This window comes from Aythya fuligula, chromosome 4, assembly GCF_009819795.1.
Source record: "Aythya fuligula isolate bAytFul2 chromosome 4, bAytFul2.pri, whole genome shotgun sequence".
Classification (NCBI taxonomy): Eukaryota; Metazoa; Chordata; class Aves; order Anseriformes; family Anatidae; genus Aythya; species Aythya fuligula.
This window is the reverse complement of record NC_045562.1, coordinates 45,327,745-45,348,387: the sequence shown is the minus strand read 5'-3', so window position 1 is coordinate 45,348,387 and position 20,643 is coordinate 45,327,745. Positions and strand designations below refer to the sequence as shown.

Sequence of the window (20,643 nt, the reverse complement as noted above, 5' to 3'; positions counted from 1 at the left end):
GCAATTTTATGCCAGGAGTAGAATTTGTTAGTTTTGCCTGGTTATTCCCCGTGTGAGATGTTTGATATTGTTTTACCATTATTGGACTGCTTCACCAGTGTCTTTCCAGTGAAGATTAACCTCCTTGCCTTGTTCCAGGTAGTTTTTCCCTGCCATACAAGCAAGCAAATAGCCCCAGAGGATCAATATCTTGGAAGCACCCAGGCATGAACACCACACTGGGGGCACAGCTCTGATTTATCTGCAAGGCTAGAAACTGGGAACAAGAATGGAAGCAGCTCATTTTTTTCCAACTGTTTTTACCATCTCAGGGTATCACAACAGTTCCTTTTTCACCTGCCAGTGTGGACAATACACTTGCAGAAATTAAGCAGAGTTAATTCACAAACCAGGTTAATTTATCCTAAGCCCAAAGCTCGAAGCTTCAACCTAATGCTAAGACGTAACACCACAAGCTAAAGGGTTTTATTTAGTTTATAGGTGACTGTGTGAAGAATTTGCTTATGTAAAGCCAAAGCTTTTACATTTCCACACACAACTGTTTCCCAATACAAAAAGCAACACAACTGCTGCAGTGGAGGCTTGATTCTGTCATCACCTTGGAGCAAGCAAAGTTATATTGCTATCACAACATAAATTTGCACATCTGTAATCAGAGAGGATTAACCAGAAGTGTGTTTGTGCTGAATGCCAGTATTTGGTCATTGTTTATTGATATGCTGCCTGCTCAAGTTTACAAGCCAGAGGTCCTTCTGATGATTTCTATCCTGAAGATAAAGAAACATCACAATGTGGCCTAAAATATTAACCACTCTCTCTCTCTTTTTTTTTTTTTTTTTTTCAAATAGAAAAAAGTACTGTACTAAATGAACCCCAGCATGGAACAAAGAACACAATCATTTCTGAAGCATGTCACAAATGTGCCATTCAGAATGTTTTTTCTGATGTTTTTCAAGGCCTGTATTGCATGTTAACTTCAGAGATTACATTGGAGACAACATTACTATCTTCAACAATGTTGTCTCTCCTGAAACAAGACAAACAATTCCAATACTATGACTGCAGAGCTTGGCAGTTGTATCCTGCTTTGCTGAATCTGATTCTTGCATTCACAACATAAACCAACAATCAAGCATAGAAATCAAGAATACTGCAGAGACAAAAAGGTCAGCTCAAAGCCAGTTTGTGAACTCATCAACAGGAAAAGGCAGCAGCTCTCTGCCATGGGAGAGGTATCTTACCTTTTCCACGTCTGAGAGAGATGACAGAGACTGGTTCTGCAGAACCTCTGGAGCCGTGAACGCTCGCAGATCTTGTTGGGACACATTGTCGTCAGTAAACGATACACTGCCAGATGGAAGCAACAGGAGAGACCATGGAGAAATGATGAATCCCAGAGCAGTAGGATCAGCTGCATTTGAAAGAAGAAAAGAAAAAGCCCCAAATTAACATACGATTGTTCTGTGGCATTCCTTAATGTAATTTTATTAGCTCAAAGACAAATTGAATATCAAAATGCTTCCTTTTCCACCTGTGATGCTTCATAACCACAATAGTAACCCAATTTTCATCACACTAAAGAGTAGTATCTCTTTCTTTTCTTTAGTTCTGTGCCATTATTCATATCACCAAGGTCATGAAGAGCTTGCTAAAATGTCACAGATCTCCTGTCCTCAGGTTATTTCATGTCTGAAACACAGCTGACATCTAAAATGATCAAATTCTAAGATTCTGATTCTATGAAATGCTGTAGGATGCATGTCATTAAGGTGAGATCCTGCATTAAGAACAGAGTTAACTGCTATCTTAATAGCACGGTTGTAGCAGCAATGATCTGAAGAGGGAAGACAAGGTTAGCAGAGAAAAGGAATGCTCTGTATTAAGACCAGCTGATAGGACTGGGACAAGCAGAGAAGTCTTGGGACATTACAGCTGGATCCAGCCCAAAGAAAAAAGTATTTTCAGAACTGAAAAATAAAAAAATTAGAGACAGCAGCGGAAGTGGGCAAAGAGTAAACCCAATCCCTTTGTAAGATCCTCCTTTCAAATCTTAGAACAGCAGAACAAACACTGAACTTAGAGCAAAAAAACAAACAAACAAACAAACAAAAACTTTCCTAATTTTCTTGAGTTAAAATATTTTTTCTATGTTTCTAACAGTAATACAGCTCACTTTCACTGAAGGAGGCACAAGCTTTTAACACTGTAAAAATAAAAATTAACTCTGTTTCAAAGAGTTGAGGAAACCCACGTTTGATGGACAGGTCGGTCCTCCTCCTCTGCATAATAAGCGACAACAGCAGAACAACCATTTCCTACTTCAGCACCACCACTAACAACATTTTCCACTCTCCTATCAGCTCATGATGCTCCCACAGTGCTGGTGCCCAGGCTGTTCAACTATCTTGTAATCTAGAATATTTCTAATCTCCTAGGAAACGTTTTAAATTACTGCATGCAGGTATCAGATGTAAAAGGATCTAGCAAGCCAGCCCTTCCATTCCTTCTGTTCCCCTTCCTCCAAGAAGAGCCAAGGAATTGCTCCTAGGTGTCCCACATTCTCTGACATGGAAAGCAGAACTATATTATTACTTGGCTAGCACAATTATCCAGAAAAACATCCAATTTTGAATTCCTGCAGCTCAAAGCTTCCCCTCCTACCAGTGCGTGCAGAAAAAATCATTCAGCAGAGAAGCCACCGATACATTTTTCAACCTAAGATGAACACACTCAGTATTACAAACGCTCTTTAAAACCCTAAACAGAGTTTTCCCTTACACAGGAAAAGGGACCACTGAGGGCAACAAACATTCTAGAAGATCCTGCAGACTCTACTTGAATTAATTATTTCAAGTTTAAACACCTGAGAGCGATTAGTAAGTGGACCTGTAAAAACTTGTGCTTTTCACTTTAAAATGTTTCTACTTAAACAGACTTTTTCTGGAAGTTTTTAGAGCCTCCACATAAACAGAGAAGTCCCCATTCAATAGTAACTTGAAAATACTCAATTTATAAACCCAAGCCAAAAAAAGCACAGGATGTAGGCTGTTTTGTTACCCCGTGACTCATGTTTTTTTTCTTCATAGGAACTTGGTTACAGAAAGTTTGTTACACTTTTTCTAATTCGTCAGTGTGTTATGCTAAAAGCTGGTATGAAAACTTTATAATTCGCATTGCAGAAATGGTTTCTCCCCACTTTTTATGACATAGAAGAGAAGCTCTCAGTCTTCTTGCCTCAAGCGGACATACTTCATTGTTCTGCCTTCATCTCCTGGATCCAAAGGAAGTAATTGCTGCAGAAGGCAGCTCTGATCACACCGGCTAAATCAATTCAACTCTGGTACGGAGCTGCTGAGCTGCCCATCGAAACCAGCACACTTCACCGCAAGCAACAACGACAAAAAAACTACCCTAAAAATATGCAAGATACAAACATAAAACCCTACACAATGATCTTTCTCTTCTTGTTCGGAGAGGATACACAGGAGAAAGAGGGTTTTCCTATCATATTAAAAAATAAACTGGAGAGACAAGGCAACGTATGGTACTTGAGCCTACCAACATCAGTATAAGGCAAAGTAAATAAAACATATGGGTGAACTAACAAGCATTGTACATGTTTATTTCTGTTTCTAGAGCTTGCCCAGTGTCACCATTTTTCCAAATATTGAATTTATCAAGCTGTGAAAAGAAAAAAAAAAAAAAAAAACAAAACACAGCCAAATCACTGAAGAATTCTATTTGCTGAGCTACTTCAGCAACATGAAATAGATTTGGCCAGGAGGAAAACTTGATGCAGACATTAATCACCAGTTGTCACACTGCAGTACGTACTTTCCTTCTTCCCCATGGGGATCCCACTGACCCCTAGCTTCAAAAAGATTTAAGCCTGTCATCATTTGTATTACCATGAAGAGATATCTGCTTGATAGAGTGGGAAAAATCATCAATTGTGCTCAAGATGGTGATTTTACTGCAGCACGTAGCAGACACACAGCATGAAGTACACAAGATCACCTCTTCAGGCACCTTCTCTGGTCACAAATCTATCACAAATCAAATTAATTGCCTCAAAACTCTTGCAACTGCAAATTTATCCCAAAAATAATATTTTGAAGTTACTCTACTCTTCCACTTCACTGTTCGTGCCATAGAAAAAAGTAACAAAGACAGAACGCATCTCAGAGCCAGGGACCAGAACAAAACAACAGGAACTCCTTTCCAGAGATAACATTCATGTCATCTCCTCTTTAAGGCTTTCAGAAACATTTCTAAGAGCAGTGAGGGAAATCTATTGCTCAAAATACTGGGGAAAATGATACAAGAAGAGAGCTGAGCCCGTCTTCCTGAAAGCGCTGCAAGTCAGGGTATGGTTACCAGTCATTTTTACATCCAGGAGGTTTTCGGCCACGCTGGTGCTGTGCTGCCAGCCTTCTGAGTTCATGCACGAACTATGCAGCTTGGTAACAAAACACTTGTGAGAGCACAGTTTATCCAGCAGTGCCAAGACACAGATAAATAGTGTGGTCTTACTTGAAGGGAAAGAGTGAATTGGCTTTAAAGGCAGTAAAAACTGGAGGATCATTCAGCTGCAGAGCATCTGGAAAATAAAAGAAAGGCTTCTAAACCTTTAAATGGTTTAACAGGATGCAAGTTGCCAAAGGAAAAAACAAAACAAAACAGAAAACAAACATTCTAAGAGAGAGCGAGTTCAGGCAGCAGTTTAAAACTGATCCATTTTACAACAGTGAGGGCTGGTAACTCTGAATTCCTAAACAACAGGTAGACTTCAAGCTCTTCAAGTTGTGATTTCTCCTACTTTTTCTCCCTTAGGCCATAGCAATTAGCAAAAAATGGTAGGAAATGACAAACATTTCAACCCTTTCAGGACACTGAAATGTCTTAAGAGAGTCAACACCCCAAATAAACCAAAAAACCAAAACCAACAACCCAAAACGTACACGCACAGGATTCTCAATGTTTGCCTCTTTGCGTTGCTCCCCAGCCACCGCCAAGATGCAGGAGGATGGGACTGAGCAGAAAGCCTTGGCATGACGTTCAACCACTGGAACCCAGCAGCACAGGGAGGAATGGGAGGTGTACTGAAAGTTACTCTTTCCTCAGAGGACTGGAGCAAGAAATAACGTGAATGACTAGTTTCTGGGAAACCCCTGTCACTCCCAGGACTCTCCCTGCTCAGGGTAACAGCACGCCATGCCTTTCCATCACCCCAAGCACACCCTGCAGAGTTCAAGAAAGAGTGCAAGTAAAAAGCAAGACTTGCTTAGGGAAGACCAGAAAACCAACCAAATCTAGAAGTCTGGCCTCATTCCTTCTCCTACACTAAAGGATCAAACGTTAGCACAATGTGGAAGAAAACATTTTGCAACAGTTATTGGTGAAGGGGAAAAAGAACATATTAACACCTGCCTCCAGGGGTGTTTCTGGTAAATGAGGAGGATATGTTTCCTCTTATTGCCTCTTCCCTCCTGTCAGCTGAAGGAATCCATTCCCTGCCCTTTTTCCCCTAAAACCAAGTAGCTCTGATTACTGGAACCCACCACCAGCTTCCATCAATACGTTTCATTTTGCCTTCTTCCCTTTTGTTAAACTTACCCAAGCTAAGCAGATGCAGTGGCATGACTCGACAAGATTTACAGGTCCCCAAAAAAACCCACAACTGTCTTTCCTCACATGCACTTTCAGATGGCATCGCCTTTTTTTTTTTTTTTTTTTTTTAACATAAATCACTCTCTGTTTATATTTCTGTGCAGAAAGCCAGTCTGTTCAGTGATGTCTTCACTCAGCCTGCCTTTCTATTATCAGAAAGGTTTCCTCCCCATCTCTTCCTCCTCTCCCTCTGAACACACGTTTCTCTAGGAACACACAATGGGACTACTTCCAGACCCCAGGAAGCACTCTAGCACAGGAGTGGCTTACGCCACCGAGTCTTTCCCACTGTGAAGTTTTGATAAACCCTCTCCAGTTCAACCTCTTCAATTAGAAGAGTGCCTGGCTTACTCTCCTGAGTGCCGGCGAGCACAGCGCGCTCCTTATACCTACACGCTTGCCTCCGAGATGCTTCACTTCAAAGCCTCGTTCCTTTGACTTCATGCAGCACTGACTGCAAGATACAGCATGTCTGAAACAGCTGATACACCCTCTGAACAACAAAATAGTTATTGCAGATAATTAAACAGATGTAAGAGAAGGGCAGGTCTGGTATCGGCGTTTTCAAACCTCCAGATTAATTTCAACTTCACTACAACTGATGTCAGAACTGCAACTAGGAGTACTGGATTGTCTTTCTCCTCCATTTAACAGCTTATAACATGCTGACAAGACAGCTACCAGAGTTGATCTTCTAAATCAGTGATTAGCAACTGGGCATTTCCATCTAATTTTTCACTGCTTATAATGACTGCAATCAAATTTTTAAGTATTTTAATGGGTTCAACAATTTTGAGAACTGTAAGTACAACTAAGCATAAGAACATGCACATCTATGGATCAGTCACTGAATTTGACGTGGTGTGATCTGTGATTAAGAATGTAAAACATGGAATTTCATTATGTACTTCTTCTATTCAGTGCTTTGATGGATAAATAGACAGACGCACCAAGAGACAACAAGTATAAATCAACAAGTCACTAAATCTGTCACAGAGGCTTGCCTAAGTAGTTTTCCCTAATTTCCTGAAACTAGTTTAAATAACAAATGAATTGAAGAACACTTTCTCAGTTGGTGGAACAAGAACAAGAATTGCCAACTTCAAAATTCTACCAGGATTTAATAAATAAATACATCAGTGGTTGCTTGGGTTAGCAATTCCTTTAAGTGTGTGTGGTTGCTGGACTGGTGTAGGAGGTTTCCAACAAAAGGCAAGTTAAGTGATGGCAATTTCCATGGTTGTTCTGTCCTCCTGATTTCAAAACAGTTGGACCATGCTGCTGAATTCTTTTTTGCTGTTGATGCTGCTTTAAAATAAAGAAACTTAATATAGAAAACATATCAAAGCTTAGATCTAGTTACAAAACAACATTATCAGGGGATCCAGAGCTATACAAGAGCAAGAAAAGACCATCCCTGAGACTGATCAGAGTCAAGCCTGTGGTGAACTTGCCAAAACTCAGAGCTTGCCTTTGTGGCCCTCTGCCCAGGAGTGGCTGGTCAGTTCTGAAAAACCGACAATTTGACTTCTGCCACTGAACAGCTCTTTTGTGCCCTCTGTATTTCTAGAATTTAACTGTGGAGAGCAGGATTTCCCTAGAATCCTCCATATGCTGCAAGTCCCTGACAAAGAGCAAATGAAATTGAGTCAGACAAGAAAGCCCACAGGAACCTTTGCATTCTGTTCTGCAGCGCTGCAACACATCTCTACAAGCCAGCACAGAAACTGATATTCAAGATGACCAAACAAGATGTCTACAGTTTTTTTCCTTAGCAAAGCCAAATCTTCATTAAAGACTTGTTATCTTAATCTTGCTGGGAGGAATTAAGTTGTTTTTGTCAACCATTGTTACATTGTAAAGCTCTTTCATTTAGATGTCTTTTAAAGAGCATTTTACCACAGGGCTATACCCCAGGTTAATTAATAGCATGCGACTGAAAATAATTTGCTGAACTAGCAGAACAACTCAGTAAAACACCTTCATATCCCAAAAGAGACAATCTTCTGGCACTGATTTTATCTGAAGCTGTGTTTTGGTATTCACTGATAGGAAGCAAGACCAGAAACTTCTACCATCTTAGCCAGTCTTGACTGGCAAACACTCCCCTACCTTAAAAGCATACACCACAAGTCCTGGGGCAGATTTCCATTTTGTGCTCTCATCTTTCAGTACTTGTCCCTCCAAAGGAGGGCTGCCTGTGTTCTCATTCTCAACACTTCCTTGAAGCCTTCACAGTAATTATAACTCTTCTGCACTACTCAAGCTATTACTACTCAGTTTTCAGTGGAGACTTCTATTAAGTCTACACTTCTTAAGTAGTTTCTCTGCTATGTATTTAGGGTGCTGGCTTCTTTCAGGTGGACTTCAAGATGGAGCTCACGGTGTTGATTCTCGGGTATGAACCTGTAATCTTTCAAGATACTCTTTAGTTCAAGTCTCCCATGGACTCACCAACCCACTGTCTTAAAAAAATGGTTTTCATAGAGATGCAACAGAGAAAAAGAGAGGAGAGAAGACACCAGCTTCCCCTTTAATTTCATGATTATGATCTTAAGTAAATCTTGCTCAGGTATCAAGTGCTGTATGAAAGTTTCTGCCCATATGTGCCTTCTTTTGGAGTTCTGTGAACTATTCAGAGATGATACATATATCCATGTATGAGACAGATCTAGCGTCTGACTAGATATTTTCTAAAACATATCTTAAAAACCTTAGTTTCAGCAAGATTATACATTCAAGCTAATCCTTGCAAAAATACAACAGAATATGCAAAAACACATCAGAATTTTCCCTCAGTAATCAAGATATATCTCTTGCATAGTAATGTGGCAAAACAATAGCCATTTTTAAAGTGAGAACTTGTGATTTTTCCTGAATCAAGTTAAATACTCATACAGACGGATGCCTAGACAGAAGGAGATGACAGCCCCATGTTTTCTCAAATGCTAGATGCATCATCGAAACACATGCTCTATCTGAGGTCAGGTCACCTAAGTCCAAAACTTCATAAAAATGGGGAGGAAAAAAATGGTGGGTGGGTGAGCAATGAGCTTAAGGACTTGCAGATTATAAAAAAGGAAAGGAAAACCTAAGGGAGAAAAGGGCACCATACTTAGATCAAATGCTAGAACAGATGATCATTAGCAACACTGCAGATGCTCACCTTAAAACCAACTACTTTGGGGGAGGTAGGAAGAAGGGAGATTTATTTCTAACTCCTGGAAAGCAAAAACATGCACTCACATTCCTCTCAGTATCTATACCAGGATTGCTAAACCCACTCTGGGGAGTGATTCCTGACCATCTGCTCAAGTTTTCAGCGGCTCACCTTCACCTCACTCAGGACTAAATCACTTCAGAGCAAACTGGTCATGACAGCACTATACTATGCTGTAGAGTACACTACAACAGATTGCTCTGATGGCCTCAGAGGTATTTATCTTTTTTTTATATGTTTCTATCTCGTTTCTACGTGTCTAGAATAATACAGGGACTATGTGGTAGTTTCCTACCAAAGTGAAGTTGTCACCACATGAAACCACCTGTCGTGTGTCCTGACAGAACATGAAGGAATGGCTGAAAACAGCCTCAGGGTTGAGATGTACCTAGGAGCAATTTATTATGCGCATTTAGAGTCTATGAAGAACAAGAGAGTATGTTACAGGTCAACGTAACCAAGATGTTTCCATTCCATATATCCCTCCTTTCAAATGCTTACCTTTTCTGAATAGCTCTTGAAGGCTCTCTGCACTTTGATTCAAAATAGCCCATATTTCTTCTTCTTGCAGTGGCCCACCCCGAACCTCCAGTGCCTCAGCCAGTGACACATGCATGTTACCTGGGAAATAAGACACAACCCGTTTAAGAGTGCTTAACAGCTATTTTCTCCTTGTATGCAGCACTCACGTAGTAATAAACAGTTTTCAACTCAGTCACAAAAAGTCTCTGCTATTAACAGAACTCAGCGGATATACACAGTAAGGACCACCTGCTCTTACGCAGATGAGAAACAGGCTATGACAGCAATGATCCACATTAATATGATAGGTTGCTAAACCAATACATTCAATAAACTGTTGTTAGTCCTTATATTATGAACAAGAGTTTGCTCTGTTAAAAAAAATGACAACAATTAATAGCTACAGCTGATTTGCATTAATAGTCCTATGAAAATGATTCTGAAAGGCCTAATTAAAATCAGCTGCTGTTAGAAAAGGAAGCTTTTGTGACAGATTTTCAGAGGGCTGTTTGTATTATTTCATGAGCAAACAATATGAAGCACAGCCTGCAAACATACAAGCGAGCTGCGGGTCTGACAGGTATCCTGTGTTCATCTTCTGTGTACATGTAACAAAGTGAAGGAAAATCATACAACTGCTTCACATACAACTGGCACAGAGTCTGCACAAAAGGTGCTAACTATTCTAAATATTCTTTAGCATAGAAAGTGCTAAATGTTGTAAATAAAATATGCTGGATGCTACACCACTACCAAAAATCTCCCTGAAATACTTCCCTACCACTCCCTCTTCCCAGTCCTGCAAAATGCTGATTATTTTCAGCTGTGATTAAACAATAGCAGGGACTGCTCTGCAGGCGATATAAACCATTTGCCTATTTAACACCACTACTGAGCCCATAAGCATGTCTGCTCCATCTCCCAAATCCATTACATCAACAGGACAAGAATTGTACATGAAGCAGTTTCTAGATCACAAGAGCAAGTCAATGAATATCCATCCAGCTACAAAGGCCGCAGCTGTAGCGTGGTAAGCCAGAAGATCTGCTTGTACAAAGCCAGCAGTAGCTTGGCTGAAAGAAAAAAATAAGTCAATAAATTCAAAACAATGTTGAAAGCCCAGGTGGAATAGAGCAAAACTTCAGTCATTACCAACACGGTCACGTGCAAAACACTGAGTTGGGATTTGAGTGGGACTCTAAGGAGAGTTCTCTATTTTTCTAACTTTTCTTCCCCAAGAAGATCAACAAAACCAAGAAATTTTGTAACTCTTCTTCCTCTAGAAAGACCTGTGACATTTTTTCCCCATGTTTTTCATTTTCCCCTGCCCCTCCAGAGCCCCAGGCGCACTGGACTTGGTCCAGCTGCCATTATTCCTGTGGGCCTGAGAACTCCCAAAGCTGTTCGCTCATATTGCAAGGCAATGAAATCTAAAATCATAGTGGTGACTTGACCCTAATAGTCCTCAGAAAGAATAAGGAAATGATGTTGTGATTTCTGCCGTTTCCTTCAAGTTTGCGCTGACCTATTTATGGTCTTTGGTTACCCTGGAAATGACCAGAAGAAAACACTGTCTGAAACTGCATTTTCTATTCTCTGCAGGCGCTGTGCACCGTAATCCTGCACTCTCTGTGGATTTTACACGAGGAGAAAGAGGCAATTTGTAGGAATGGTAAGCTGTACAGTGCACAGTTCTTCCAAATTTGCTGCCTCCTCAGATTCTAGGGCCCTGCAATAGTGTCCAGCCTGTTGCGAATATGAAAGCTGGAGTGCTGAGTGCTCAATACACTCATAACCTTTTCGTTTAGGGCAATGCCTCTAAGTTCTGATACACCACAACACGCTGACACCATCGAGTCACTTATACAGGGGCAAATCATACAAAGCTTTTGTAAAAATCCCTATCAAACTGTTCAGACTGCTGCCTTCACCTCCTTCAGTCATTGTGTTTTTCAGACTATCAGGAGGACTAGCAAAAAGCATCCAGCTGCACCCGGAAAGTTCTCTTCCCCAGGTGAGAAATCGGGGCACAGCTGTGATCCCCAGGCACGTCAAAGGGCTCAGTGCTATGAACTCTGTGTGAACCAGGCAGGCGTGGATCCTACACCCACCCCAAAACCATGCGAGGTCCCAGCAACACGTGTGAGGTGCCATGCATGCTGCTGGAAGTGCAACATAGTGCAGGGAGACGGCGGGCACACGAGAAGAGGTGACACTGGAGAAGTGTGCACACACGTTACTTGCAAGTTGCTTGCTCCAGAACTTACTTCTTGACCATACAAGAGGGTAATTTCCACAGGAAAGGAGTTGCACCATGCGGAGGCTGCCTTTTTTTTTTTTTTTTTTTTTTTTTTTTTCGCTTCAGGACAAGAGAGTAAATTCAGGTGTAAATCATTTGTATCAACAAGCCCTGAGTGCAGTTTCTCACCCTCCACACCATTCTGCCCTAAGCCATGCAGGCAGCACAGTTCCAAGAAAGAATGCAGCTTGGGCCAAAGGCCTCTCCCAGATCTCAAACACTTCCTTTAAAAAGCCTGTTTACCTCACCGGGGCCAGCTGCCAGCTCCTCCCTGCAAGGCAGACGGCTTATCCACTCCCTGATGAGTGGGATGAGCAGCTCTGTCTCTTCCCTGTAAAGTCAGCTAGGGAACCTCCTCGCCCCTGTGCTCCGCCGCCTGTGTAGAGATGGGCAGTGAGAGCAGCCCCCACGCCAAGCCACGCTGCCAAACCTCCCCTCGGCCACGTATCCGCTGAGTTGTCATCCTGCTGCTTTTCAAATTTAAGACAATTTGCTTTTTGATCATTTGTGCGTGCCGCAGAGGTGCTCCAGATCCTCACGTTCCCCCACCACTGAGGTTTTCCTCACACCTTTGAAATTGGAGCTGGAATTCATTTGAAATTTGGGATGGAAGCTCCCCAACAGCAGCTGAGAATCAGGCGCAGCTGAATGGCCTAATCTTTCCTGCCTTTACTGAGCTCTTGCCACTTGAAGTATTCAGAAGCTATTGCAATAACTGTGTTTAATAAAGACTAGAGAAGCAGTATTTTGGTCAAAGCTCCTACACAAGCATTAAACTTAAAGGGTTGAACTGCTTCAACTCAGCCTTTGTTCAACTCCTGCGTGTTTTGTTTTTAACACCACGCGTTGTTTGCTTTTGACCTCGCCTTCCACATCAGCGCTTTTCCCGATGTTGCAAATTCAGAACCCAAACTCCAAGTCAAAACCTCTGCTCGAACGGCCTCAGCTCCCCAAGACGCCTGCAGCTACCTCATTCCTGTTTGGTATCTCATCAGACTACACTGCCAAGAAACGTCGGGAACAGCTGCTCCGCTTACGCTCACTGTAGTTTGGAAGATGTGCTACAAAGAGTGAAAAAAAAAAAAAGGCTGAAAACCATTGTACTCTGCTATTTGTTTTACTCCTCTGACAAAATCTGAAACAGACCAAAGAGGTCAGAAGAAGGCTCTGTAAAAATCCAATTAAAAAAAAAAAAAAGTTATTTTGGTGAAAACAGCCTTTTCTGAGGGGCGTTTTTCTCTTCACAGATAAGCAGGGAGCCCTTTATCAACTTCTCTTTTGTCGATTCAAATGTTTGAAAGCAGAAGCAGACTTAACGAGACCATATCGTGTACTTCTGTCAAAAAAAACACCAACAACCACCTCTTAAAATGAGAATCTCTAAAACCACAGTCAGCTGCCTAAAAATAAACCGCTGCTTTATTGAGCACTTGCCGCATGTCAAGTGCTTTCTAGAAGCACTCCATGTTCACAAATCCCAGTGAAACTGCACTGGAGCTGGACCAGGACAGCTTGGAAAGTCTGACCTCTCCCATTACAGAGCCTAAGCACCTCGAGTCATTACCATGCCCTGTAATTTCAGAACGCTGGCACCCATCCTATTTATTTGCATTGCCCCACATCTTACATCCCGAAGAAGACCTGGAATGCATCTATCAATTAGTTTATCCCCAATAACACTGTTGCTGAAACTCTGCTTAAGTACAGAACCCTGGAGCCTAGTTCGAAAGCTTTTGCTTCAATACTCTTTGAAACCTTAGCTGCGGGTCCGATTTGCATAGACTGCCCACAAAATAAAGTAACATTTGCAAATATTCAAGTCAAGCATGCAGTCAGGGTAAATATATGAGCTAATCAAGTCAGCTGCGTTTATATATAATTTTTTTTTAGAATCCTGAAGTGATGATACTTATTGCAAATTAGTATTATTTATCTATTAAAGAATAAAGAAACCAGCCCTGTACCACATCCACTTTTTTCACTTCTCCTACAGATATGAAGAGGGGGCAAAAATGGAGAAGAGCCCTGCAAGATGCAAATCCCTCCTCCTCCCCCTTTAGCCCTCACTTTTTTTTTTGTTTCAAGTTTTGTTAGGTCTCTAAACAAGTATTGGAAATCATGTGAATCAAAGTTTGAGACCAAATATGCTTCTTGATGCCTTTCATTCAATCGGTTACCTGATAAAAATACAATCTGAGCACTCATTCTTTATTCTGGAGATGCCACTAGAGACCAGCATTACTACCTCTGAACCTTTTTCCTCTGCTCCACTTTTGGCAGAGCTCAGCTGCTTCCATTCCTGTTTTTCCTTTTGTCTTCTCCTCTCTCCTGCAGGCAGACAGGACAAAATACCAGCAAAACACTCCCGTACTTCTGGGCCTCACATTTTTATCGAGAAAGTTTCTTGAGAGTTGCATCTCCTCTTCGAACTGACTGCTTCATCCTGGAGCTTACACCTCTGAATTAAAGGAGAAGAAACTAACTGAAAGTTGTGGTAAAACAAAGACTACGACAGAAGCTGCGCACTGCCTGAAGCCCAGGACACTGCTGTTCAAGCTACACGGTGCTGCTCCCACACACTAACAGCTGAGATGTTAGCATTTCCTTGCGAAGCCTTAACTAACTCAGTCTCGTATTCCAGTGTCTGGAAGACAAAGGAATGTGACTTATTTATCATCTTGGCTTGCACCTCCAGGGCAAGCATAGCTTATTTTAGTTGAGAAGTGTTTGCTTTTTTTCCTGGAAGGTGGAAAGAAATCAGCTTTCGGCACCAGAGCGAATTCGCAATGGAAGACGAGCAAGGGTTATTGCTGACAATGTGCTCCCTCCCTGGCTTTTCTGTCTCTCTATCACCAGAACCAGATAAACTTGTTTATCTGAGGTCTCATGTAAGGCAAACTAGTAAATCCAGTCCAAAACATATATAATAATCATCATGAAAGTCATGTTTTCTAGGCAACTGCAAAATGTTCTCTTATACAGCAGGGTAGCTGATGTTTCACATCTGATATTAAAATTCTATTCAGAATAGCGTATAATTATCACTACAAAGTAAGCATAATCCACATAAATCAGGGCATGACTCTCGTATTCCTCTCTTGGTTTAATTGTCAGTGTAAGATCCTTGGGTAACTCCCTTATTTTGCTGCTGATCAGCTCCACCTCGGATAGGCACGTCTCCTTGCTGCGTCTCTCCGGCTCACTACTTTCATTTTAATTGCTAAGTAGTGACAGAGTACTTGTGACTAATACAAACTTTTTTAAAGGGAAAAAGCAGAAATTTCAGGGCTGCAAAGACAGCTGGTTAACATCAACACTTCTCAAGTAACAGATGAACCCCGAGCACCCCTATTCACACAACAGATGAAACTCTTCCACCGACACAAAATAATCGCAAGCAAACACGCCGTGCTCTTGAAAGCCTAATTTCCTGAGGCAGCGATGCGCTGCCACATTCCTCCACTCAAACCAATCCCAGGAGGTGCAGCAGTCTCAGTGAAGATGCCTTCCCTCCATGCTGCTCTTCCTGGTGCACAGAGGCAGTCAGGCTCTTCGGATGATGTATCTTCAGGGATGACACCGCCGTGGTCAGGTCTGCCTTGGTGACAGGCGCTGTCACCGCACCTAAGCCAGACCATGCTGACACCACCTGCGAATGGCACCTCCAGCTCCCCTGCTGCTGTGCGAAGAGCTGCACATTCCTCACGTGCTATAAAAAGGTCGGGACTGAAGCCTGTCCTTGTGCACTTGCAGCTCTTCCTGCAAGCAAAGCAGGAACGTGAGCTCTGGCTGGAGAAGCAGCAACAGTGGTGCACACACCGCTGAAATACTGTTTCACAACTAAGCTCTCTCCTGTGGTGATGAGGTGATGCCGACTGCAACACACTAGATACAGTCTCTAGTACCGCTGGGTTCAGATTCTGTTAGATATTAATCTTTCCCTTCTCAGTAACAGAGAACGATACCTTGCTTTATAACTATCCCTTCTCAGCGCAACATCCCTTGCAGTAAGGCAATAATGAGTGGAAATGAAGGCAGCGTGACTGGATCAGCAGGAACCTAGGCACAGATCTTGCCAAAAGAGTAGGAGTCCTCAAATTTCTTGGATGCAGCATTACAAAAAGAAAGTTCAGTTCAGGAAGATTTACATTTCCCCCCCCCCCCCAAGAAAATGGCTGACTTTCAAATAGGTGTAAATATATCATGAAACTGAGATGATAAAATATTGAGAAAAAAAATAAAATAATTCTCACCAACTTTAGTAAGACAATCATTAAGATTGTAGCAGTATTTGGAAATTGCTGTTAAATTCAAAATCATCTTAACAAGTATGAAGACTCCCCCCCAGACGTGTTATTTCAAAACCAGACTTGAATCCTATATATTCAAGTCCAATCCTTCAACAAATCGCTTTCCTTTGCTGCTGTCATGATGGTTGAGCTGCAGGGTTCGCTCTGTTTTTCATATTTTTAGCCCCATGGAGGAAGGGGGGTATATGAGCAAAAAGCCCTGTTAGTGTCATGCATGTGACCGGTCAGTTTCTCCCTAGTAAGAAGAATCTATGGTATGGTACTCATGTGAGAAATATGCTGATTTGAGGAACAACTCTGCTGTGTTTTTAGTTTGCAGTCAGCACACTTGCATACTCCAACTAGTGATCTGCTAGCAGGGAACACAGCTTGTGTGTTCAGCCAGGATAAATCTCTGGCAGCCAGCAGATTATCTGTCCTAACTATCTGTAGGGCCTACCTTGCACCTTTTCTTCTGTCTTTGATGCTCAAGGGAGTAACACTCCCAACTTCCCAGAAATGGCAGCTTCTCTAAGTGGCTGCTTATACTGCCCAAACACAGGCAACCACCAGAGAATCCCAGGACTTGCAGCAGGAAAAAAAGAAACACAACACTGCTACCTTTCCAGACAGTTACAATTTCATGCTTCATTTCTGGAAAAGAAACTGCAGTGCCACACGGCACAAGGAATAGAGCATTACGAGGTCTGCAGCTAGATGACACCACAGATACCTTATCTGTGAACTCACCTGTCTGGGAATAAAGCTATTACTCACACAAGAGATGACTAATTCTCATTGTGAAAGGCTCAATTTCTACCCTGAAAAACAGACAAGACAGAACAGAAGCCTACGTTTCAGCTGTCAAGAGCTGTATACACAAGAACAACAGCATTTTTTAGGACCAATGCACAGGGTGGGAGGTCCTTTTTCTACTTAAATTGAACCAATTCAAGATCAGTAGCAAATATCAAGTCTTCCTCAAAGAGCGCAGCATTTTCTTCGCTCTTCTACAGCAGGAAGAGACCTTTTGCTCTCAGAAAAACTGAACTTGGTATGCAGCATCCTTAGGTAGGAGTAAGAATGAAGATATGGTATCACAAGACATCAGCTATATGCTTTTGATATGCCCAAAATACAATTTAAGAGATATGATCTATGCTCCCCCGACACACATTAAAATCTATGCAAAGATTTCTGCTCAAGAAATTGAAGTGGCAGAGGGCTGCAGAGGGAAAATCACCGACTGTTTAACATGATTTCAGCCACTTCCAAGTGAAAAGCAACTTCAAGCAAACTCCCTCTTCAAAGCAGATGTATCTGATGATAGCCCATCCTCTTACTGAGACCTCACCGAGAAACGTGCGCACTCCAAGGGAGCAGCAGGGATGCAGACAAGCTGCTGGCTGCTTTTCATGGGTCCATGGAGTGATGGTCCTGCACAGAGCAATTAGAAGGATGACAGCTGATAAGCTGCTGCTTCATCACAGTTTCCTCAAACGAAGGCAGACTGATTCTAAGGAAATAGGAAGCACTGGAAAGTGCGATTACATACCTGGCTTTCTTTACATCAGCCTTCAGGAAGCGTGTGTTTTTAAGGATACATACCCATGAGAGAGCATGGATGTGCACATACACATGTGGGTGTGAGTGCATTACATTACCACACACCTATACAAATTGTATATGTGCATTTGCCTACACATATGTTCTCCATATACACCAGAAAATCCATTGGTAAGTTTCCCTTCCAGGAGAGGAGAAAAGCCCTCAAGGACAAACGGAGTTGCAGAGCAGCAGGAACACTCATTTATTTCTAGCAGTAAACGTGGACTACCTGAAAGCCAAATGACAGGGCCTCTAAAGCCTATTAAGGGTTTTGGCCAAGGAAGCTTTAAAGTAAGTTTCTGTAAGCATTTGTCCAAACAGATTTGGTACCGGCAGATGGGCTGCAACGGCAGGAACAGACTTCCATCTGCCCAGAAACCAGCCTGGCTCCACATGCGTGGTACTGCAGGTACAACACTGACACGTTTCACAGGGTAGGGACATTCCTACAGAAGCACTTCAATGGGGTTTGTCAGCTCTCTCTAGACATGTCCTATACAGAAAACTGCTCTCCATCAGTGACCAGCTTTTCCATAAAATAAAGTTCTGTAACGACTACTTCTTGAAAGCACTTAGCACCTGTTAGCGTGATGTAAAAGATGTTTTCCCTTCATGAAATGAAGCCACAATGAGAAACAGTCTGCTGAAAGTCATCGACATTGTCCTTGTACAGGGCTACATGGCATTTTTCCACCCCTTGAGTGACCGTCTGCCAATGTAATATAGAATTTGGGTGAGCTGCCAAAGAGGTCTGCACATTACCTATCTTAAACATTATTTGGTGAAACCAACAAGGAAAGGACAGGATAATACAGAAGATCCTCATGCTCTGATTCAGATGCATGCAGCACAAACGTGGAGATTCCTTCTGCCTCCCAGCTGCATGTGTAAGCATACAGACCACGACAACGAGGGTTATCACTTATTCTTGTAGACTGCAGATACCTTCTTTCTGCATTTTCTTCCATTCCCATGCACACAAGAAAAGTTAGGACTATGGGGGTACGTATGCTCTGCACACCTACTCCCTATCCAGCACACAAATTGTGCAGTGTGTCAAAAATATCTGGAAGAGGGCAGTCCACATGCAGCATGTTCTTTCATGCTGTCAAACAGAGACGTTAGGCAAGATAAGGCAGCTGATCTTTATAGGAAGGCTATTACTCCTTACCACTTCATTACAGGAGTTCCCCAAACTCAGAAACATCTGCTTGTGCTGGTTGGTTTTTTGGTCATGGATGCCTGCTTTTTAAAGGTACCTCCATGGAAGCCAAAAGCTTCCCGAGCAGCTTATACTGTCTAGTTTAAATCCTGCAATTAGGAGGTTTTAGCTCCAGATTAATTAGTAGACAAAGCCACTTGAAGACTTGGAACGCCTATGGTTAGGAAATCACGATCTTGCTCTAAAACATGAATTGACACACCACATAGGGCTTTGTACCAGAATTACACAAGCTAACAGGAACATGATCAGGAAATGAGAGTCCCTCAGCCTGTCACTCTGCCTATTGCATTTCGGAAAAATATCCAATTATATGATTCAATATGCTGTTCACGACTTAACAGCTATTAAATTGACTATACTGCCCCTTGAACAAATTTCCAACACACGCCCAGTTTCTGATTCATCTCAAATTAAGGTGCTGTGCTTAATTTATTTAGTCCTACAGCCATGACATTCTTCAGGTCTTAACTGCCCTCAACGGTGATGTGATTATTAGTGCTTTTCTTTCAGACGGGACACGACATTGCTTCTTTCATAAGAGACTCCTCCAACCGTTACCGCTGCCCAGCTTCAAACCCTTACCAAGCAGATGGTTACAGCGCCAAAATATTCAGTGGGTTTCAGAGCACAAAAGGGATGCTCGCCACAAAGAACACGAGCTTCGGTATCAGCTGATGGAAAGTGCAATAGCTGCAGGGGTGATTTACAGGAGTCTTCACTAGATCTTCCACGCAAGGCAGGCTGCCCAAAGCCACCACCAGTCCGCAGCACCACACATCTGATTTCGTTCTGCACCCCATCCAGCCACCTGCTGCGCTCCTCGGTGCTTTGGTACTTGGTGAGATTACAGGACAGAACAAGCCACAGAAGGTGGCACTGCCAAGGAACAGGAAAAACAAGATAGCAGCACCTCCTCCCATTACACAACGCCAAGCCCTGTCACCAAAAAGCAGAGTTCAGGAAGTGCTGCTTTGTCTGGATGATAAATTCATTCATACTAGGAGAGTTACAGGACAAAGAGCCATATTACACCCTTGGCTGCATAACAAGGACAAGCTAGCAGAAACTTTTCCTCTGCAGGCCTACAAACCGTGAGAGGAATACAAGTGCCAGCATCATCTTCCTTCTCATTTAACAATATTCCTCTGAGCAGAAGCAGAGAGCAAGTCAGACTGGGGATCTATGTTCACAATGCCCACGTGCAAAGTGCGCTCGCCGTGCTGGAATGGAAGCGAGCAGGAGGCTGTAGGAACCTCTGAACCCACAGCCCTGTGAGGGATGAACTGAAATGAGAAGAGAAGGATAATATAACATTACTGGCATTTCCTTATTGATGCAGCTAGACCACAGAGAGTTAGGCCAGTTAAAGAATGCAACAAATTCTGCTGTCTTCTAAAGCTTTGTGGTAATTCCATGTTCAGCAGCGCAAGCCCAACCCTTTCACTCACAGAGAGCCAAGAAAACACTAACCAGAGGAACTAAAATAAGCAAAAACACCACATTGAGGCAATAAAATAAAATCATTCTTCCAAAATGTAAGAGCTCAAATCTAACACAAAATGGCCTGTATACAACAAACTTCTTCCCAGCTTTCATCACTTCCATGAATGGATACAAGTTCCATAACAATCCTATTTTTTCCTTCCTGCAATGCCTACAAACTTTGTTCATAAAATACTGAATTTTAATGATGAGTTATCAAACTGGAAAAGCACTTCCAGAAGTTTTGAATATTCTGAAGTTGGGAAAAGAAGAATGATAAGAATGAAGTTAGTTAACTGATGGCTATGGTGGTATTGGATAAGAACAA

The 20,643-nt window shown here is 42.2% G+C and overlaps 1 protein-coding gene across 8 annotated transcripts in view; it reads right to left on the bottom strand.

Annotated features, from left to right (window-relative positions):
* PTPN13 (protein tyrosine phosphatase non-receptor type 13) overlaps positions 1-20,643 on the bottom strand; it is a 136,260-nt gene that overhangs the window by 76,511 nt on the left and 39,106 nt on the right. For all 8 annotated transcript variants that reach the window (XM_032187307.1, XM_032187308.1, XM_032187310.1 and 5 more), the window contains 2 exons: positions 9,392-9,511; positions 1,242-1,411 (listed from right to left, as the gene is read on the bottom strand). In XM_032187307.1, the coding sequence (XP_032043198.1) occupies positions 1,242-1,411; positions 9,392-9,511 (290 nt within the window). The remainder of the gene's footprint in view (positions 1-1,241; positions 1,412-9,391; positions 9,512-20,643) is intronic.